The sequence below is a fragment of a genome, unplaced genomic scaffold, assembly GCF_019419815.1.
Source record: "Pyrus x bretschneideri cultivar Hongxiangsu unplaced genomic scaffold, Pyrus_bretschneideri_v1 Contig18, whole genome shotgun sequence".
Taxonomy (NCBI): Eukaryota; Viridiplantae; Streptophyta; class Magnoliopsida; order Rosales; family Rosaceae; genus Pyrus; species Pyrus x bretschneideri.
The window spans coordinates 3,314,192-3,337,646 of NW_025999479.1; the positions used below are offsets into that span (position 1 = coordinate 3,314,192).

Genomic DNA, 23,455 nt, shown 5'->3' on the forward strand with positions numbered 1-23,455 from the left:
GGAAAAATCTCAAGGTATTTGAGAGGTTTTGCGCAGGGCAATTGTATGCTGATTTTGAAGGGCTTTTCTATTGCGTGATTTCTTGTATTTATAGCACCCCATTCCTTGAGACCAATTCGCATTATGATTCGGATTGGAAGTCCTTGTCCCATTTCACCTCTAACTCGAACAAACCTACTCCTACTGGGATTCTGAATTTTCCTTTCTTTTGAGGCTTTATTCCTTGCCGGTTGAGAATCCTAGTCGCACCAGGACTTCCTTGCCCTTTTCCATTTATCCGGACTACTTAGGATAGGATTTGGTCGACCCAGCCAACTGGCCCGAGATTTATTATTCAGCCCATAGTATTTGTTATCACCTTGGGCCGAGCACATCCTGCTACTCGGCCCAGCAGTAATATTTTGGACCCAAACAAAACCACATAGGTCATTTGGTAGCCCTTTTAGCTTTTGGTCACACGTGTTATCTACTACCTAAGATCTTTTGTAGATCTAAAGACCACATACGTCATTTGGCATAATGTAAACGATATATACAAATTTTTATTACGTGTAATTAGACTTGGTCCAGAACATTAAATATTTTTTACATGAAAAAAAAAAATATTTTGATGGCTTTTACTATTGATAAGTTTGTCAACCTTGGTAATATTAAAGTATCATTTTGAACACCCCAATTGTAGATGAAACGTAAGCATAAACAATACCGATTTTCATTTTCAACACTCCCTCCCAACTGTATCCAAGAAAAAAAGACAATCCAGGTGTGTAAAATAACATAGATTGATACAATTAAGCCAACCTTTACATAGAATTCATGATATTATTTAGTAGAGAAAAAAATAAAATTATTTTTCTATTTACACAATAATGACATGACTAAATATCAGCAACATCTAAAGGCAAAGACAGTCTCTTTCATTATGCAACATAAAGTACCGAAAGGATTCTGTGACTTATGCTTTTGGTGGCCATAACAACTTAGAGATTAGTGCAATTATTTTAGCTCATGGAGGAGGGGAGAGAGAAAGATCGAACAGATAAGAGAGGGTTCAATCAAGCAATCGTCCAAACAAGAGATACCGAAATGAAGGCGATGGAAACCAAGCACCAAATCCACCATCACCAATTCAAAATTCCCACCTTTTGTCCTTTTGCCACTTTCATCTCCTGCTCGTCGCACAATAATAATTCCACAGAGAATACATTCTCCCTCAAATTATTCCATTCTCTCTCTCTCTCTCTCTCTCTCTCTCTCTCTCGTCCTCTTCAAGCTTCCTTCTTCCTCCTCTCCACTTAATTCCCCACTCTCTTATAAACGTTCTCTCTAAATGTCCTTATTTCCCACGCTCCTCCACCCTTCTACGACGCCATTTGCACGTCCCCGGAAATGCTCCCACCCGACCACTCCAGCTTCAACCTCCTCACCCATTTCGTCAATATCCACCCGTCCGATCGCGGTCCCGATTCTGATCCCATCTTCCTCGGAGGCCTGTTCCTGCACCCGAGTAACACCGTCCCTCCTTCCTTCCTTTCCTTGATTTCACCCCATGTCCGTTTGCGTTCCGGTTCGGGTTGTTGTTTAAGGCGCCGCGGCCGCAGGACGCTGCGTTTTGAAGGTTTGAAGGGAAGCAGCGGCGGTGGTGGCACGCCGTTGTTTTTGTCTGTGAGTTTGTCGATAAAGGGAAATGAGGAAGAGTATGTTCCGGAATCGGGACAAGTCCTGGGGCAAAATGGGGATAAAAGCTTTTCATCGGAGGAGACCGCCGTCGTGGCGGTGTTCGAGAAGGATGAGGCTGAGACTGCACGGAAGGGATCGGGTGCTATGAATACCACCAAGCATCTTTGGTCTGGAGCTGTTGCCGCTATGGTTTCAAGGTTCGGTTACTCCAAACCCTAAACCCAGTTCCACCTTTATTTACTTATGATTTTGTGAATAATTATTTGTCTTTGTTTGTGAATTTCCGGACTCTTTTGGATTGACAAGAGAATTATATTATAGTGCTCCTATCCAAGTGTTTTAGCCGTTAAATCGTGATTTTTATTTTTTAAACTGATCCAAATAGATGTATCATGCATGTGAGCCTATGCATGGGGATAATTATTTTCCACTATTCATCAATACAGATGGACGCAATAAACATTCTTATCAACATTTTGACGTAAAAAAGCTCAAATTCCGATAAAATAAATTTTTGTGATGTGTTTTTTATTTTCTGTGGATATTTGAGTAATAATTTGGATTGGTATATATAGAGTTTTGGATTAATGAATATTACTATTTTGGCTGTTGGATTGTTTTTTTAGTTGAGTAAGGGCTCATGCCTTACCATTCTAGAGTCTTGGTGTTTTCTTAGGACGTTCGTTGCTCCTCTTGAGAGGCTAAAGCTGGAATATGTAGTTCGTGGCGAAAAGAAGAACCTTATTGAACTCATCAGGACGATTGCAGCTTCTCAAGGGCTGAAGGGATTTTGGAAAGGAAATTTTGTCAATATTCTTCGCACGGCACCCTTTAAGGCTATCAATTTCTGTGCTTATGATACTTACAGAAATCATCTGAGGAAACTGTCTCGGAGTGAGGAGTCCACAAATTACGAGAGGTTTCTTGCTGGTGCTGCGGCTGGAATTACAGCTACCTTGCTCTGCTTACCTATGGACACTGTATGTCGCAACTTTCTACTGTTATTACTTATTGGTTCAACTGATTTCATCTCATAAGCACATTTTTTTCCTGGCGTCTCTTTTCTTAATTTGTGTTCAAATTAATTTCTTCGTTGAAAGTGAGTCGAATGGGAGAGAAAAAAAAAGAAGAAATAAATAATGGGAGTAAATCATTCCTTCGTCTTTTACAAGGCATCTGAGAAGAAGTTTTCTTCCGGGTGAAGCTGTTTTCGGCTTCCTACGTTGGATGAAGTAATGTTTCGTGTTTTTTGGCCATTGCTTGGAACCTTGGTTTGTGCCTCAAATATGTTGATATTGGAATTTGCCCAACTCCTGGCTTTGTGCTTATAGATTAAGAATTTTCGCAAGTCACATTCTAAAATGTGGATTCTTTCAGATCAGGACAAAGATGGTAGCACCTGGTGGAGAGGCCTTGGGTGGTGTAATCGGTGCTTTCCGCCACATGATCCAAACTGAAGGGTTCTTTTCTCTTTACAAGGGTTTACTACCCTCGATTGTGAGCATGGCACCTTCGGGTGCAGTTTTCTACGGTGTTTATGATATACTGAAATCAGCTTATCTTCATTCACCTGAAGGCAGGAAAAGGATCCAACATATGAAACAAGAAGGTGATAAACTGAATGCTTTGGAACAACTGGAGTTGGGTCCCGTTAGAACATTACTATATGGGGCAATCGCTGGTGCCTGTTCTGAAGCTGCTACATATCCATTTGAAGTTGTGAGGAGACACCTTCAAATGCAAGTTCGAGCAACTAAGTTAAGCGCGCTTGCAACTTGTATTAAAATTGTCGAGCAAGGAGGTGTGCCTGCTCTTTATGCAGGATTAACACCAAGCCTATTGCAGGTACGGAGCCCTTACAATTCTTTAGATGAGAATGATTTTCGATCTTTTGTCGAGCTCTTTCTCATTTCATCAGGTTTACGGTGAAGTTCCTTAACGTTTTTGTTATGTCCTTACTCTTCAGGTTTTACCATCTGCTGCCATAAGTTATCTTGTATACGAGTTCATGAAGATTTTTCTCAAAGTCGAGTCTACATAATAGTTTTGAATCCATATAAAGATCCGAAGGTTCTTGTCGAGGATGACTAGTCGAGAATGATTAGTTTGCTTGTAATTTTTCTTGATTTTCCATCGTCATTTGAGTAGTTACAACTTACAAGAGGAAAGCAACAGTCAACTCATATAGTCAAAGAAGAATTAAGGGCAAGCTGCGTGTGCTTGACCCGGGTGTATTATTATTTTGAGATTTTGATTGTCTTGTATTTGACTAGTACTTTGAGATAAATGAGCAAAGTTACAGATGCTTAGAATTTGTTTTTATCTAATTAATCATTAAAATCATGAATAAATGAGCATATATTGTGGGAAATAATTGTCAAGAGAAACGTATCTGAGCAGGTTTTTTCAAGTAATTAAAGATCGTATCAAATTAGAGATTATAATTTTTAAATAGTGATTTTTTGTACATTCGGGTTTTACCTCCGGACACCCATTACTTATTTAAAGAAAAAGACTTTTATATCCATATATAAAATTACCATAAAGGGTTTAGTGAACTTTTAAGGAAAACAATTATTTCCTTTGGACACCTATAAGGTTTGGAAACAAACCACGATGTAACCGCGACTTAATTTGGATCTAGCTCTGGTGTTGATTTGAGATATTCGCGATCTGATAGGGAAGGCAGAATGGGTGCAAAAAAAAAAAATATCAAAACTCTGTGTCCAGAGAAAAATAAATTAATAAAAAGTAAAAGAAGGGTATTCTTGGAAGTGTGGCAAATTTTTTGGGTGTCTGAAGAAATGTGAGTAAATTGGACGTCTAGAGAAACAAATGTGTCAAGAGACGAAACTTGGGTGTATAAAGTATCACTCTTCTATATAATAGTTTCGAGCTTTTAAATGAAATGATCTAATTTCTACCCGTTATTGCTAAAATGATTAGTTTTTAGTATACCATGATATCTCATCAATGCATAGTCTATATATGATAAATAGGATACTTGATTCTATCATTTCAACAATTGCGATTTGATTTTAGATCATTTTAACCAAAAGCCCAAGAATTTTTCACCTCCGATCGAGTGGCCGCTCATTGGACAATGTCACTCTTCTAACATTCTTTATGCTATACATCAAAACTTGGAGAGACTATTCGTAGTGTCAGGAATTGAAGCGGCACTTCACATGTCATAATACAAATAGAGAAAATGATGAACTTTTTCGTGTCCCCCAACTTGTATTATGACGCAAGGAATGACCGCTTAGATACCAGGGACTCAGAAAAATTCCTCCAAAAGCTGATCCAAGTTACAAGAGTGCAAAACTAGATTGTCATAACAATGAAAGAAACGTAACCAGAAAGAAAACAAAGGAAATCGAGCATCTTATTACTTGGGGAACTTATACAAAAGCAATGCATGCACAAACTAGTTTGAACCATCAGGTTGGGTCCTATAACGGCAAACATGTCGGCAGGGTTAGGGTCTACAGTTCTGTTTAACGTTTCATGAAAAACGTTAGGACCATGTGCAGGAACAAAAACGACTCCCAAAAGAATGTACAGCCAGATTTTGTTTCTGCGACTTTCAACCCTACTGATTTTCCTAACACGACCGCGATTCCATAACTATCTTTGTTGCATTGGTATAACCTCCTAATTCCATGCATTAGTTCCAACTGTCACTACTTCCGACCGTACTGTTGATTTCGTGTACTCACACCTCTATCAGCAGCAGGAACTCCATATTGACTGTTTTGGGAATGGTTTGGAGGGCCAATTCCATAACCAGCGGCGGCTCCTCTTGTGCTAGGACAACTAGTTCCACTCCCAGCATATGGTGGAGCATGTCCTTGCGTTGGATATGGTCTGCCACTGTAACCTCCAGCTTGATCTCCACGATTCATATGGTAAGGCCCACTCTGGTTTCCACTGGGAGGATACCTGCTTGGGCCTCCAGGAGGACCGTGCGGCTTTCCATAGTGGTGGTGGCTAGGTCCAGCAGATAATGAGGGCTGGGTATCAGTCATCGGATGATGGGACCCCTGCCGTTGTGGAGGAGCTTGCGCGGTATGTTGAATGGGAGGCAGGCAATCATTCTTATGAGAATGCTGTGACTTTGATCTCTTTGATACGTCTTCAGTTTGCTGCTGCTGCTGCTTCCTTTTCTTTGTTTGGAATTCATGTGATGATTCATACTTAGGCAGGCTGTACAATGAAAAGACAGTACAGGTTAACAAATATATAAATACGAAGAGAAACCTGGAATCATAGGCATTCCAAAAGACCTAAACGACGACAACTCAAATTCCCACAATGATGGGTCCAACGCTATGCCGCCACTTTCAGATAAAGGGACACGTATTAGACTAGTAGGTGACTAAACCTGGTTAGCGATGCACATGTGATGAGCAAGAATCGCTAAATGGGGTCAGTTTTGTAAGTCAACGAAAAGAGGAGCAAAATACAAATTGTCATCCTGGGTAGGCACAACACAACTGGGTTTTTATCACCATCAGTGGGGAACTGTTTGTGGGACGGACAACTATTGAATGTGCCAAGTGATTCAATAAACTCAAACGGAGTACAGACAATTTAAAATAGCAAAACACCTCTTTGGATCACAGGGTAAAGGGTCAGCCCAGAAATAATCAGCATTCAGTGCTTGCTTCGCAGTCCATCTCTACATAGGAGACAATAGATAAGAAGAAAAATTATTGAAGCACCCAAAATTTAAACCCTATATTACAGAAGTGTGGAAAATTTCTCAATCTACATTATCAAATTCATTCCTCCACAGTAGCAGCAAATGTGGCCAAAATGCTTGATTTTCAGTTAGTGATGATCCATAACGTTGGTCAGTATACAATTATATTACTTTCCTTGAAGCCTCCTGATAATGTGCATTATATGATTAATCATAATCTTCAAACAAATATTCAGCTCAACTATTTGTTTGAGCCAGTATATATTTGAATTCAGGTTTCCATACCAAAAAATGGTAGCAAATGAATCATGCTAGTATGGCTGATCTACTAAAAAAAACATAGCAAAACAGAAACTCCTCCGATTCTAGAACAAATTTAGACTCAGGGATACTAGAAAAATAATTATGACAAGCATGTCCAATTTAAGCGGTACCTGATTTGGATCAAGAGTTAATAAGTGCTCCAGTAAATCCAAAGCATGAAAGTCAAAACTGAAATGGACATAGAAAACTAATGAGCAAACAGATTCAAATAGCTTATGACATTAATATTCAATCATAGTACTTACAAAACTCATCAATTGTTTACTTACTGTCCAAAAATTTCCCCAACACATCGTTTCATGGTTTTTGTTGGCTTGAGATTATTATACCAAGGAAGTTTTGAAACATCTGGCCAGTTGATATCATCAGGTGATCCACAAAGCTCGAATATCTTGTTCAGTTGGTCAGGCTACAATAAATATGAATAAAACATATATCACAAAACTTAGCCTTGTGAAATTGTTTGTCCATGTCCCCAGATCTATGCGACTCACACATTTATACATACCAGTGTACAGAATCATAACTTCAAAATGATGAGCCAAAAAAACATGCTTTACTATGAACACAAGGTCGTCACACCAAGGCACACAAATGTTTCCATTCCCTAGTCATGTATGTCTTTTATACTTTATAAAACCCCCAAATTGAGAAAAAATAAAAATAAAAATAAAAAACAAATTATCTTGATTCTTGAACCAACCGCATCATAGTTAGACACCTCAAAACAATTAAACATAAAAAATAAAAAAACAAAAGTCCTGGTACAGCCTCTAATAGGGCACAGCAAGAACTTTTACACCTTAGAATGAAACAAGTTGGAAGAAAACTCCACCGAACACTTCCTTCAAACACATGCTCCTCAACAGATATTTGATTTTACTGTGCATATTTCCAAAAAGGCATTGAGATCTTAATCTTAGATTGCGGAAAAACAGTGCATATCTTTCAATAACATATAGTGTAACTAAATCTGAAGCAATCTATAGCTAATTGAATTAAGACCTCGCAGTTTCTCAATATTAGCCAAAATGTAATGCAAAATGTGGTAAATCATCAATTCTAAAACCAATTATCAGGGTAGAGAAGAATGACTGGCTAACTAACTTCATTTCTTCCTTGTAAAATTGGCTTTCCATGCAGGAGTTCAGCAAAGATGCAACCAACAGACCACATATCAACAGCTGGACCATACTTTGTGGCTCCAAGCAGCAACTCCGGGGGCCTGCTCCAATCATATCACTGACCAAACATCAGGCATACTCCTTAAATGAATCAATGCTTTAGCAACACAAATTTCCAATGGTAATTATGAAGGAAATGTTTACCTATACCACAAAGTAATGACACGATTTGTAAGATTTCCCTCGTGGTTACTACAATAATACTTTGCAAGCCCAAAGTCTGCTAGCTTCAACTTCCCCTCATTATCTATCAAAAGATTAGAACCTGCAAGAATAGGCATTATTCTGATATAGCTCCTGGTGCAACATATTAACAATTCTCTCCGACAAAGGAGATGATATAACTTGTTAATTAACCTTTGATGTCACGGTGAAGTACTTTATTAACATGACAGTAATGGAGCCCAGTCAATAACTGCTTCATATAACACTGAAGAATACAAGGTGAGAGAACTGTTAGTAACTTGATGCTACAGAATCTTCTCTCATCCAATATTCTAAAAAATATCTAATACCTTTATTTGGGGAACAGTAAATGTCTGTCCAGAACGAACAGTAAGGCCTGTCAGATCATGATCCATGTACTCAAAAACCATATAGATGCCACCCTTGGACTTACTACTATCTGTAATCGAAAAAACAAATGTTAGAATAACGCCCTTAGACAAAAAATTGATACAAATTGACACTCTCTGAAATCACATACACAGTGATTTAACACGCACAACTGACTAGGATTTCATGCAACAGATTTGTGTACCTTGATTCTCTTGCTTATCCCTTTCAGGACCTTGATTCTCTTGCTCATCCCTTTCACGACCCAGATTCCTTAGCTCATCCCTTTCGGGACCTATGAGCAAAACATAACCAATATAAACGTTAATGCATAAAATGGTGATGTGAGACAAAACATGAACGATAAAAACAAAAGTACCTGCAGAAGTTACAATCTCTTTCAGCTTAACAACATTTTCATGATGAAGCTTCTTCAGAATTTTAATTTCCCGGATTGCAGTAATAGGGAACTAGATAAACAAAGCAAAAGTTCCGCAACTTATTATAAGATGTGAAATAAGTGCGTTCCACAATGTGTGTGTATTTACGTAACGGAGTAACCTTGGGTGTGTGTGCGCACTGTGCAAGTGGGTGTACTTAAATACCCGTAGTTTCACATAATCCAAACCAATTTCTGACTTATTAACATGGTAAATGGAAAGAAAAATACCCCTTCTTTTTCATTATCCATGCGTATTTTTTTCAACGCAACAATTTCCCCAGTTCTGGTTTCTCTGGCCGTGAACACTTGACTGCAAAAGAACAATCATGCAGGAGATGAAAATGTAGCTTGATTAATTCATAATTAAGAAAAATCCACACAAGTATTTGCACTTCATTATGTAAAAGCTTATTTACTTTTGCTTCAGATTAGACATATTTGTTTGAAAAAAAATAAATAAAACATTAGACATAATTTCCACACTGTTGGACTTCTGTTTACATCACCATTGTTGTCTTAAAGAAACTAATAATCTCTACTTTTAATCAATTTTATTATTTAAAGATCGAGATTAACTACATTTTTAGTTTTTCTTCCCATGCTAATAATTATACAAACTATTATCAGAAAATACTAACGACAACAACAAGGAGGCCAAATCCTCACAACCAAGAACACAAGATTAAAACCTAATTATATCAATCATGATTTCACAATTTTACACAACATATTTCGAATTTGTCCATTAACAGATAAATTTTCAAATAAACATGAATTCTTTACATACTTAAGTTCCTAATTAGTACAAGGGCAATCATCGTTCATGATTAAATTTAAGGGAGGAGAGAGAGCGGGAGAGAGAGAAAGAGACAGACCCATAAGTGCCTTCGCCAATGTGCTCGAGTTTCTTAAAGCAGTCGACGCTTCGAGAACCCAACGAAGTTAACGGTTCGGTGTTTATCTGCCCAGGTGCCGCTGCAGCCATCGCTCGCCACAGTTTCCAATGGCTGCCGAAACTTTCAGTCGAGGTAGAGAGACAGCTATTTCCCTCTCGACCCTTCGGAAAGAATATTATTTTGGTTTTTAAAGAGAGAATTGTTATTATCATTTCAAAAATTTTATTTTACATTTCAAACTTTTTATATTTGGAAAGAAAAATATACTTATAAGAAGTGTAGAATAAGATTTTTGGAGTGCCAATAACACTTCTCATAGAGTAAATTATAGCAATGATGCTTTAATTTTAACTTAATTAGAGCAATTATCTATTAACTAAAAATCTATTACTATTAGTCTATCGACTCATCAAAACGTGCAACTATAGTCTCTCAACTAAAAATTCATTATCATTTGTTCCTCAACTTTAATCCAACTACAGAAATGGTCCATCAACTTTAACCTAATTGGAGTAAAGGTTCCTTAATTTTAACCCAATTATAACAATGGTTCATCTAACTTATCTCATTTTGACAAAATTCTGGTGAAGTTGATGAACATGACCATAGCTACACGTTTTGATGAATTGATGTATCCCAATTGTAGCAATGGTCATTCAGCATAACTTATTTTGACAAAATTTTGACGAAATTGACAAAAAATGAACATAACTACACATTTTGATGAGTTGAGGGACCAATTGTTGTGAATTTTTAGTTGACGAACCATTGCTTTAATTTGATTAAAATTGAAGAATCATTTCTACAATTTATTCTTTAGTTTATGGGGAAAGAGAAAGGCAACATATTCAGTTTTTTTTTTTTTTTTTTTTTTTTCACTTCAGTACTTTAAATTTTTGGGAATTTTAATGAAAAGCTCTCAGTACTGTTTACTTTAACGAAAAATCACATTTTTATAATAAAAATTCAATCATGGTACTATTCATTTTATCCTTTATTTTGTCCTTATCATTAAAACTCGAAGTTTTTAAACCATTTTCATTAGTTTTCCTTCAATCTTTTGGAAAACTAATGAAAAAAATTTGACAACTTTGAGTTTGAACGATAATGACAAAAAAACAAGGTAAAGTTAATAGTGGCAGGTTTGATTTTTTAATGTAAAAATATGATTTTTTATTAAAATGACACAGTATCACATGGTTTTCATTAAAACACTCTAAATTTTTTTTCAATTTTATCCATGAATGATGTAAGTACAGGAGACTTTGATTGTTAAAATAAATTACATAATGAGTATCACAGATGTTACTCAACTAAAATTATTTGATGAATCCTTCAACGGAAGGGGGATCAAAAGACACCTATTTTGTGACACACATTTTGTAACGTTCATTTTGAATTTTTTTTTTATATTTTCAATACATCATTAATACATGATTTATGCAAAAAAAACTAAACAGATCCAAAACTATTAAAACATTAATTTATAAAAAAAAAATGAACGAATACGATTTTATAGAAAGAAAGACTATCAATTAATTCAATGGTCATATAATTTCAAATTTTTTTGATTTTTATAGACGTGATCTTTGAGGAAAAATCTAAAAGATTCACGAGTAATCCTTAAAATATTTTGTTATAGAGTGGGTCCTACAAAACATTTGTGAAAATGTGTGTCAAAAACGAATGTATGTGAAATATTAGCCAAATCAGAAATATTTAAGACATGTAATTGAGTTTAAAGAAATTAATGAATACTTTATTATATAAAAAACAATGAAATTTTATCTTGATAATTACACAGGCAAATGGTTTGGGATTGAATTGAATTTTTGTAAGGATGATATGAATCGAGACTTACAACATTGATGGTTCAGATCGTTGAAGTTCGACGTGGATTACCCCCCACACCTAATCTCCATTTTTTGGAAAAATGGGGATCCCTTTGCATTAAAGACCTGTATATATATGGAAAAACTTTTGAAATGTCATATAAACTTGTTCATATTTTTCAATTTTTCATACAAACTAAAAATTTAAGCAATTTGACATACTAACTTTACAAAACCATTAATTTGTCATCTCATTCTAACTTCATTAAGTTTTTAAGTCACGTGCCTCGCACATGGCTTGTGTTCAGAGTTATTTAGGTCATTTTGACATCTTTTCACAAGTTTTTTACTTTTCTTTAGTACAAACACTTAAATTTTTTACTTTTCTTTGGCACATATGCATCTACAACTCCATTTATAGCACAAAGCATCAACTTGTTTCTCATTTATAGAACTCGTATGTAATTATGTCTTCGTGACATGCTTAAATCCAAACACCCACTTGTGTATCATTACGTATTTGGAATAACTAGAAGAGAGTACATTGCATGATCATTTCATTGCTATCATATCAAAAATATTGTTCCATTGCGAGAGAACCCTACAATTTTTTGTTGAATACAACTTAATAAAAAGGAAGTAAGGTATTAAAATGACTGAAATAACCCTAAACACAAGTCATGTGTGAGGCACATGACTTATATTTAGATGAAAAACTTAACGGAGTTAAGGAGAGATGACAAATCAATGATTTCAAAACATTGGTATGACAAATTGCTTAAAAATTTAGTTTATATTTGTTGATCCCAAAAACTACCAAGCCTACGTGGCGCATAGGCTGAGTAACTAATTAGCTAACTACGTCATTCGATTATATGCGGGGCGTGCCAACTCGTCAGTCGAGTTTGGTCGGGGTGTAAAACATGTTGATGTGGCGTTAGGCATGTTGCTGACTTCTTGATCTTACGACTGCGGCCAAGGAAGGAACACATCTCGACCTTCAAGTTCTAGAACCTGAAGACAAGGTTTCTAGTTATGCGAAGTTTAATTTCAAATTCGGCTTTCAATGTGCCGAATGTAGTAACCTGGTAACACCTCACTTCACCGAGAAGGCTGATGAGATCGCCTCTACCAACAAGGACTCTGGGACTTGGATAAATAACCAGTCGGTCTCGAAGCAATGTTGTCTATCCAAACTGAAGATGTTCCTCAATCGACTAATTCTACTGCTCCAGTACTGTCTATCCAAATTGAAGATGTTGTCGGTTGCCTTCATAATGCTGTTTATCCAAACTGAAGATGTGTTGGAGGAAGAATAGGGAGAAGGATAAAATCTCAAGGGTTGTTGAGAAGCTTTGTGAATGGCAATTTGTGTGTTGAATTGGAAAGACTTGAATAATGCACTCCTTTCTCTATTTATAGTAGCCAACCTCCTCATGGCTGAGCTAGAATCGTATTCGGATTAGAACTCCTCAACCTAATCTAATTAGGTCTCAGGCCAATCCTGACTCTAATAGGACTTTGAACCAAGCTTTTAAACAAACCAGATTCATCACATAATTCTCAACACCCTTAACCTTATGACTCCTTATTGCATTAGGTTTTGACTACTTCACTCTTATCTAAACCAATTCCTTTACTCCTTATTGCATTAGGTTTTGACTACTTCACTCTTATCTAAACCAATTCCTTTCGCAATAGGATTCGGCCAGCCTTAACTGGATGGCCCACAAGAAAATTCTAGATAAATGTCATTGGGCCGAGAATAATCCTAGGCTCGGCCCAAAATAATATTTTGGGCCCAAACATTAGCCCCTCGCTTCTGAGGTCTTCGGCCTGCAAGTCCTGGTCGAGCCTCAACCTTGAAGAAGCAAAATAATTCCTTAGCACATTCCTAATAAACCCAAAGACCTCGAATGCTCCAACCACCTAGGCGCATTTATTGAGCACGATAGCACGATCCCTTAAACATGTTAGATTCCTTTCCACGTGGCAGTTTCTCGGCTTACTTGTCCGTCTTTAATAATGACATTCAAAGCGTGCAAACATTGAAACGTCCCTTCGCCATAAACCTCACCGTCATACGCAACTATGCATCCTCAATCTGCGAGCTTTTCTGTCTCTTCATCTGGATTCTTTGGATATCCATCATGATTACAAAACTCTTCGGTCGATTTTACCCTTTATTCTTTTAAAACTAAACTGTTGATCTTCCTCCCAAATGCTTATAAATACATAGCTCATTTTCATTTGGATTTTTAGGCTTTCAAAACCTCCAAACACTCTTGCTATTTACTTTTAACCCAGAAAAGGAACCAAACTTCGAAACCCAGAAACCTTCAAACCTTCATCAATGGCTGCCAACACCTTCATCACCAACCTTGCCGAAGAATGCAACAAGTGCAAGGACTTTATCGACCGAAACGCCATCAAGTCCCTTCAATCCAAGGGTGATTCGAGCGCCCTCCACCTAACTCTGGGATTACTTTTCAAGGATAATGTCCCAGAGTCAATTACTAACATGTTAAAGCCCCATTGCCTTGAACCCCTCTTCCAAGGGTATGATTAGTCAAAGTGGGAGTCGCCCAGACCCCAAGGAGTTTGGTCATCAACCACCGCAGCTTGGGCAGCCTGGGTCACTCGCACGGAGCCATACTTCGACGATGAATAGAAAACCTTTGGAATTTTCAACGCCATCAAGCTTTTGACCCATGAAATTATCATGGATTGAGAACTTCTGATGGCCGCCCTCAGCTTCTGGTGCTTAGCCACCAACACAATGGTCATTCCCCTCGACCCCATCGGCCCAACTATGCTAGATGTTACGGCCATACTTGGCACCTCCCCCTTTGGTCTCCCAGTCGACCCCACTCTCTCGTGATACGAGTTCAACCTCGACCTGAAGGTATGATAAGAGCATATTTATGCAACTTTGTTAGCTTGTTTCTTTGCATTTAGTGAGTTAGTTTCTATTTATTATAGTGATTTAGTTTATTTTTGTATTATTATAGGTCTAATTGGTGAAAATGACAATAAAAGGCTAAATGGAGCATTTTGGAGCAATTTTGGGCTTGGATTGGTTAGCATGCGTGTGGAGCATAATTGATGGACGTTTTTGGAGTTTTACATGTGCTAAATATGTCCTACAATTTAGAGAATCAAATTTGGAAGCTTGGAAGACAAGGAATCAGCTGAAAATAAGGAATCTGCTGAAAAAAAGGAACCTTATCCAATCTTATCCAAACTAACCTTATCTAATCCTATCTTATCTCATCTTATCCAAACATTATCCCAATTTATCCAACATTATCTCAGATTATTTCTAGCTGTAAAATGAGTCCTTATTCTATTCTAAATCCTTCCTATCTGATTCGATGAGTCCTAAAGCAATGCAAAGACCCTATCTTTTTCCTCATTGGTTTCTGCCGAACCCTAGCCTATATACACACACATTGTGCTACAATTTAGGAGGGGGAGAGAGATTTAGAGAGAATTTCAGAGATAAAATATAAAGAGTGTTGCAGCTTTGCAAGGAAGGAAGGAGAAGAAGAGCTTGGAGCCGTGACTCGCTATTCAAGGCCATTGGCGTGCTAGAGCGTTCCTAGGTTCTTTCTATCCTTAGTTTTAGTTCAATGTTTAAATTAGATTGGTTTCGTTTAATTGTAGACATGTGGAACTAATTTCGTTTTAGCTAGAGGTGAATTCAAAGCCATGAACATATATGTGATATGAATTGATTACATCCAGTTATTGTTTCATAAATCGTGAATGCAATTTACTTATCTATTTGATTGATAACTTATTCTTGTATATTGATTAAGGATGCATACTTAGTTTGCATGCATGAATTTGATGCTAAAATATAAGGAAATTTCACCTAATAGTTATAAACTTATATTTATAAGTAGTGGAAATCACTAGTCATGATTGTGTTAAGTAAATTCCTGGCAGAAGTATCATGCAGTTCATAGTTACAAATGCCATGTCAAGGCATATAATTTTCATAGAACTTAATGATCTGTGATATGTATATCTATCATGCAGTTCATATAGGGAACTTGATAAGAATAATTTGATTGCATCGCTGAGTCCAATTCAATGAATTTAGGAAAATCTGATGGTTAATTTGTGCAGTTCACGGTTAACTTGGGGCATTGTCATTCATGGTTTATAGGAATAATAACTGGAAATCGATTGTGTTGAATGTGTCATGTGTGGAGAAGAACCCTCTAGCTAGCTTTTCACCCCCTTCATTCACCCCAATTTAGTATCAATTACTTTGTTTCTGCAACCTACTTAGTTTTAGTTTAAAATTCGTCCAAACAAACCCCTTTTTAGTATTTCGTGTCAATTTACTTCAATTTTCATCCAAAACACCCCTTAGTGCTTGTTTTGTGTTATTTGAGTCAGTCTAGCTTAGTTTTGTGTATTTGAGTCTAGTTTTCAGTTTTTGAGTCAAGTTAGTGTAGATTAGCATCCCTCCTAATTCTCAGCCTAGAACGATCCCTACTTATGCATACTACAATTATCTAAAAAAGGGTTTAATTTGTGTGTTAGTTTATACCACATCAAGGTAGTCTTGATGAAGAAAAACCAAGGGCCGTCGAAAGAAGACGGCAAAAACTGCACAAAACTTCTTTAACTACAACACCTTGATCAACCACTTTGCTGGTTCGGAAGGAGAGGGCCTCAAGAAGGGAGAACATGAGGCCTTCTTGTTCTATTGGTACAATAAGTTTATCTTTTGTACCAAATCGAACAAATGCTTGGCTGAGAATATGCCAGTGGTCGAAGCCTTAGCTAGCGATCACGTCTTGGATCTCAACCCGACCATCCTGGCCAATCTCACTCGGTGCTTGGCTGAGGCCTCTATTAGGAAGGTCGACCCATACCAGAACGGCCAGTTCTGGGTCTTCCAATTTTGGCTGCAGATCTACTTCTACACATTGAGGCTGGAGATACCTAGCTTCAACTATCCTAAAGTGATGTGTCTTCAACTGGCCTCGCACCTCCTTCCTTCTCACTCAACCGAAGACATATTCAAATATTTCTTCGGCTTTGAAGATATATCTGAAGAAGAGTTTCTAGTTTACCGCCACTATAAATATCCACTTTTCATTAAGCTCCCTACATTGATGTGGGGAAAATCTAAAAACGTAGACCTTCGACAGTCTTGGGGTCGTTCGTCTTGGCTTGTAACCTTCCATTCGGTTGTGATGATTGACGGGCCAGTTGGGAAGTTAACCATCCTCACTTCATGGCTCGTCAACTAGGCTACCTCCAAAGTTGTCATTTACCACTACTTACTTTTCACTCGCTTTCTAGGCCAAAAGTGCCTCTCTGGTTCCTCAGAGAGAGAATGCGAAGAGGTCGAGAAAAAGTTCCAAAAGCGATGTTCTAAATTCCGCCTTCGACCGTAGACCCCAGAAATCTACTGTACTAACACCTTTGCCGACTGGTGGGATACCTACATCAAGGATTTCTTCGACATTTTGGCCAAGGAAATTTCAAAGAAACTCTTTGACGATCGACCGAAGAAAACCCTTGCCTCAAAATCCAAAGACACGGCATAAGGTATAGACCTTTTTCTTTTTTTGTTTATCTATTCAAATTCAAACTTTGTTCTGACTCAAACTCAATTTTCCTAGGTGGCCGCTTAATAAAAAGAGCTGATGTGGTCGCAATGGTCGCAGCTAAAAAGAAACTTGCCCCTCCTCCCAAGAAGGTTGCAACCATCGCACCTCCCTTAACTGATATAACTTCAGTAGTGTCATTTGTCGTACCGATAGGACCTAGCAAATAGTCTCACCTAGAGGCTGAAACGACTGGCACTGTTGCCCGGCCCCAGAAACACATCAAGAAAAAGGCAAAGAAGGAAAAGCCGGAGATACATGTTATTTCAAGTCAAACCACATGGGTAACTATTCCTAATGTCCCTCTCCCTTCTCCTATCGTCTAGTCCTGGATGAGAGTACCGTAAAACCCTACAACAGATCAGGCAGTTGAAGTTCGTCCCACTACTCAAACTGTGGTCGAACCAGCCGTCGCCCCATTGGTCGAGGGTTGTGCAACCCCAAGGCCGACTGTTGCTCTTGAAGTTGGCATAATAGCTGCTGCTTTGGAGAAAGTGGGGACCACAACTGAGAGAAACCCTTCCCCAGATTCAAAAAAGAAATTAGTGATCGTCCTGGAAGAAGAGGTATGACCGTTTTCGTTGACAATTTTCCTATCTCTTAACTGGATCTCCCAACTAAGGAACAATCCTTCTTTATGCCTAGGAGGATGAGAGTGAAGAATCTTCGCTGGTAAGGCACCCCCGACCGGCCAAACTGCTAACGACCCTCCAGCGGCCAAAGCGGATCCGGGGTATGAAATGACGCCCTTAGTCGAGCCAGAAGTGAAGCAGAGATGCTGGTTCATCCCCAAGACCAATCTCGGCATCCCTCCTCAAGAAGTTACCTTGGCCTTTGTAAATCTTGTCCTAGTTTTCTTATATCAATTTCCAAACCTTAAAAGAACTCTAAACTAAAAAAAACATTAAATGCCAAGTGCTTAATCGTTTGTTTCACCGAAAATTTTATACACCAGATGACGTTATTTATATTTCTTGGCCACCCTAGTAGCCATCAAATGTAGATAACCTTCATTGGCCGCATAAATTAAAAGGCTGCCTTAAACACTGGGCTCGGCCATTAAGCATTATGGGTTCGAGCAATGAACCAGCAGACATGCCCGAAGTCTCTTTTCGGCTGGTCTAACACAACTTCCTTATCTGCTGTTCTTTTAATTTTTGGTTTCTAACAAATATTTTTTTTATATATGTATAGCCTTCCTGGGAAGTTGAGCTTGACGCCCTCCTCTTTAGTACTTCTAGGACACTTGGGCCTTCAGACTCCATAACCAAGCTTTCTGCGACTGCGATCGAGTCTGATGCCTTCGTCAAGCTACAAGAGCTGTTGTCCCTTTTAGACTCAAAAATCTTCTAACGTAAAGGCCTCGACTTCATAAGGGAATGCCTAAACGACCTTGCAACCAGCGGCTTGCTGAGCAACGAGTGTGTTGTTCACCTATTTGATGTCCTAGAGCAAATTCGGCAATACTTCACTATTTTTTAGAAGGTTCTTCAGACAGAGGACAAGCTCAAGGCTGCAATGGTCTCATATGAAGCTATCCGACCGAAGCTCGAGGCAATAAAGGCAAAGAAGGAATGACCAACCTCGACCATCAAATTGTTGAACTCCAAGGCTAAAGGTCGGCTGTTACTTCAGAGCTTGAAAAGGATTCGAGTCAAATAAGCCTCGATTGGTGAAATATGCGGATGGTGCAAATCAGGTACAACAACTATAACTTGATAAAAAGACAAGGCATGCCGAAGTCACGATGGGCAAAGTAAGGTGGTTAGAATTGAAAGCCGCTCTTGAAGCCTTTCTTCATTCGACCCCTTAAAACTGTTTTTAGCTATAGGTTGGTTGATTTTTGTAATTCGCTTGTACGCCCTTTGAAAATCGATAAAAATTCTTTATTCCTGCATTTCCCAAGTGATTGGATAATACTTCTTTAAGAATTTTCCATTGATTGGTAATTTGTGAACCAAATCGGTCCGATCCCTGAGGTGGTATGCCCCATTGCTGAGGATTTTATGGACGAAGAATGGTCCTTCCCAATTCGACGACTATTTGTCAAATCTGGGATCTTTAATCCTTACTGGTAACATGGTTTGCCATACTAAGTCACCTTTGCTGAACGTTTTTTGCCTAACTCGTCGATTATAGGCTCTCTTGGTGATTTTTTCTATGCCGCTAGTAAATTACATGCATCGAGCCAAGCTTCCTCTAAGTTATCTAACTTTTGCCTCATGACCTGACTATATTCGGCACTGAACATACTACTTTGTTCAATAACTCATAATAAGTTTATGCTAAGCTCAAACGGTAGCATTGGGTCGTGCCCATAAGTCAACGTATATGGGGTTGTCCCTATTGCTGATCAAAATGAGGTTCAATATGCCTATAATGCTTCGTTTAACTTCAAATACCAGATCCCAAGCTTTTCTTTTATCATTTTTTTTAGGATACCAATTAAAACTTTATTACTTGCTTCAACCTGTCCGTTTACCTATGGGTACTATGGCGTGGACTGATCTAGTCGAATTTTCAAACTCGCTGCGTATTCTCTAAACCTATCAGCCAGTGAAAATTATACCATTGTCTGTTACGATAGTTTCTGGTATGTCGAATCTAGTTATAATGTTTTTTCCACAAAATTACAAACTTTTTTAGACGTTAATTCAGCTTAAGATTTCACCTCGACCCACTTGGTGAAGTAGTCAGTTGCTACAAGTATCCATGCATGCTTTGCTGATCTGGAAGACGGCGTGATCTTGCTGATTACATCTATGGCCCATCCTCTGAACGACCATGGTTTGGTGACCGAGTGAAGTAACTCGGCCGGGACCTTCTATATAGGCCTATGGATTTTGACATTGTACACACCATCAAGTGTATTCAATGCAATCTTTTAACATACTTGGCAAAAAATATCCGTGTTGGTGGAGCAACCAACGCGTTTTGCATTCCAATTGATGCGTCCATCATATTCCTGTATTTGTCTGTGCTACCTCTTCCGGGTCGAGACATAATAACAACAGACCATCTTCACCCTTTCGGTACAACTCATTTTGGTACATTACGTAATTTGTGGCATATACCCTTGTTTTGTGGTTATGATTGCCATTAAGATTATCAAGATATTGCATAATTAACATTCTCCAGTTGTTGGGCAGTGTCTTAATCGCGCAAACATCTACATGATCTTTTCGTTCAAACAATGAAGGTAGGGACATAACTCATGTATGGATCATGTGATCGTGTTGGAGAACTTAGTGATTAACTAAGGCCAATATAATTATCACACTACTGGTATAACCCGTCCTAGCTTGCCCCCCAAGAGTTGTGCTTTGGAGGCTATTTGAGCCAATTAGTTTGCATCAGTGTTTCAAACTAGTGAGATGTGCTTGAATATGGTGCCTTCAAATAATTCGGCCAAATAGTTGGCAAGCATGTAATAGGGTCCAGAGTACAACTCAAGCAACCAAAAGTTCCACTAAGTTGGTTAATCATAAGTGCTGAATCGCTAAGAATGAGCACACGGGCTGCCCTCAAGTCGTGAAGGACATTAAGGCCGATGATAAGGGCTTCGTACTCGCCTGATTATTCGTACAATCGAAATCTAGCTTGAGAGCAAAATACTATCAGTAATGATCCGAGGATTGGATGACTATCCCAACGTCAGCCGAGGTCGAAGTACTAGAGCCGTCAAAATACACCATCCAATGATTATCACGTGTTTCCACCATGCCAATTTCTACATCGTTGCCCTCAAACCGTATAAAGAGGGATGTTGGGCTAAGAAGTCAGCCAGCGCTTGTCTTTTCATAGCTTTCTAGGGCACGTATTGTAAACTAAACTCGGACAGTGCCATTGTTCATTTTTTGATTCAGCCTTTCATTATCGGCCGAGTAAGCATATACCGAATAACATCTATTTAAGCAATGACCTGCGTAACAAAAGGGAGCATGTAATGATGTAGCTTAGACGTAGCGAAGAATAAAACTAAACAAAGTTTCTCGATGGGTGAATAATTTATCTCGGCTGAGTTAAGATTTCGGCTAAGATAGAAAATGGCATGCTCCCGTCCCATGTCGTTGTCTTATGCAAGAAGACAGCCAACGGATTCCTCAATGGCCGAGATATACAACTTGAGCGTTTTGGCATGCCAAGGGGGCACAAGGACATGTAGGGTAGTGAGGGAGACCTTAATTTGTGTGAAAGCCTCCTAGTGTTCCTCGCGCCATTCGAATTTATCAGAGTCCTTGAGTTTCAAGAACATGGAGAAAACTTTCATCTTCCTTGCTGAATTAGAAATGAAACGACAGAGGAAACTGATTTTACCGAGTATTGATTGTAATTACTTCTTAGTTGTCTGGGTGGGGCATCAATGATTGCCCGAGCTTTATTTGCATCCACCTTGATGTACAAGGAAACCTAAAAAGTTACCGGCCGATACACCAAAGACGCATTTGACAGGATTCATTTTAAGGTTATGTTGGCGCATACAAAGGAAAGCCTGCCGAAAATCATTTAAATGGGTTCGGCAATGTTTCGATTTGACTACAACATCATTAATATAGACCTCGAAAATGGTACCAATTAAATCATGAAAAATAATATTCATAGCACATTGGTATGTGGCCCTGGCGTTTTTCAGATCGAATAGCATGACTACCCATTCGTAAGTTTTAAGTGCCCCTGGGCAACGGAAAACAGTTTTGTGGACATCGACTTCAGTAATGAAAATCTAGTTGTAACCAGCATGGCCATCCATGAAGGATAATATCTTGTGGTTTGTTGCTACGTCGATTAATAATTCTGAGATTGGCATTGTACATTCATATTAAGGGGTTGCCAGATTCAAATTTCAAAAATCGATACAAATACGTAGAGCACCACTTTTGTTTAAAACTAAGATGATGTTCGCTAACCATTCGACGTATCAAGCTGTCTGAATAAACCCGGCTTTTAAAAGTCGAACGAGTTCATCTTTTATGTTGAGTTGTACTTCGGTTGAGAATCGCCGATGAGGGTTGGCGGAACGGTTTATAACCAGGTTTGATGCGTAATTCGTGCTCGACGAGCGTTCAGTTTAAACCAGGCATCTCATGATAACTCCAAGCAAAACAATCCTTAAATTCCTTAAGTAAATTACAAAGCTCGGTTTTCATAGGTTGGGGTAACAAAGTATTAATAAATAAAGGTCGCGGGTCTTCAACCATTCCAACATTTATTTCCTTTAAATGGTCTTTGGCTTGGGGTCGATTGTCTTTGAGCTCGGTAAGGGCAGCTTGAACCTTGTCAAGTGATAAAACTGGATCGTTGTCTCATTCGACGAGAAACTCTACCAAGTTCATGCCCAAATTCGGTTGTTTGGAAATAACATACCAATGGGCCATCAGTTGTTCCATGATGGATGAAACGGTGGCCCAGCGTTTATCTTGTTTGGTGTCAGACATTAGGATCAGGGATTAGGTTAGCCAACCTAAGCCTCGCCGAATCCTGGTGAACAGTCTCGGCACCAACCTCGATGGTTTTCTGAATTGAGATCCGAGTTAACCGTCCTTCATCGTCAAAACCTTGCAAGGTGATGTAGCTAACGTGATCGTCATAATAACGAGCCTGAATCATATTAGCTTCGAACGGATGATTGTCGGTTGGATGAACCATGACTGATTTGCCTTCCCAGAAAATGAAGACCTGATATAATGACGAAGGGGTGCAACTCGTTTGATGGATCCAGTCACGACTGAGCAATGCATTATACTCGAACTTCAAATCGACTATGAAAAATGTTGTCATGTGATAACGACCTGCAATATTTATTTCTAATGGAAACACTCCCTTAGCCTAGGATTTGTCACCAACAAAGCTGCTCATGGTGACCTTTGATGGAATAAGTTCGTCGTTGGAACGACGTAATGCCTTTATGATAGCAACGGGTATGATGTTGAATATTGCTCCACAATCAATGAAAATTTTGGAGACCGGATATCCTTCAATATGAACCGTAACATATAACGACTTTAAATGATGAAGATTAACTGACGAAGAGCAAGGAAACAATTCTGCGAGAGCTGCTTTGAGTTTATCTTCTTTTGTTGCCAGCTCAATTTCTTTGGCAGCCACAAAATCGACTTACGTGGCCTCTTCGACAACCATGTCGCCGTTCAGGAAATTTGGTTGGGATGCGGTTAGCTGGAACTTGGCAGGTAAAACATGGGC

The 23,455-nt window shown here is 38.5% G+C and overlaps 2 protein-coding genes across 3 annotated transcripts; one reads left to right on the plus strand and one right to left on the minus strand.

The window, feature by feature from the left end:
* The first annotated feature begins 1,075 nt into the window (after window positions 1–1,075).
* LOC103932611 (probable mitochondrial adenine nucleotide transporter BTL3) lies at window positions 1,076–3,992 on the plus strand. Its single transcript, XM_009342239.3, has 4 exons — window positions 1,076–1,877; window positions 2,357–2,660; window positions 3,058–3,525; window positions 3,647–3,992. The coding sequence occupies exons 1-4, from the start codon at window positions 1,390–1,392 to the stop codon at window positions 3,719–3,721; spliced, it is 1,335 nt and encodes a 444-aa protein (XP_009340514.2). The 5' UTR covers window positions 1,076–1,389; the 3' UTR covers window positions 3,722–3,992.
* A 1,053-nt stretch (window positions 3,993–5,045) lies between these two features.
* On the minus strand, window positions 5,046–9,963 carry LOC103930476 (cyclin-dependent kinase C-1). 2 transcript variants are annotated; one of them, XM_009339821.3, is made up of 12 exons: window positions 9,769–9,963; window positions 9,122–9,203; window positions 8,831–8,921; window positions 8,687–8,746; window positions 8,412–8,521; window positions 8,254–8,326; window positions 8,041–8,161; window positions 7,820–7,937; window positions 6,982–7,121; window positions 6,823–6,880; window positions 6,294–6,364; window positions 5,046–5,889 (listed from the first exon to the last, which is right to left on the minus strand). In XM_009339821.3, the coding sequence occupies exons 1-12, from the start codon at window positions 9,876–9,878 to the stop codon at window positions 5,367–5,369; spliced, it is 1,557 nt and encodes a 518-aa protein (XP_009338096.2). In that variant the 5' UTR covers window positions 9,879–9,963; the 3' UTR covers window positions 5,046–5,366. The 2 variants fall into 2 exon arrangements, with proteins under 2 accessions (XP_009338096.2, XP_009338095.2); XM_009339820.3 differs by having other exon boundaries at window positions 8,657–8,746; window positions 9,769–9,962.
* Window positions 9,964–23,455: the final 13,492 nt, after the last annotated feature.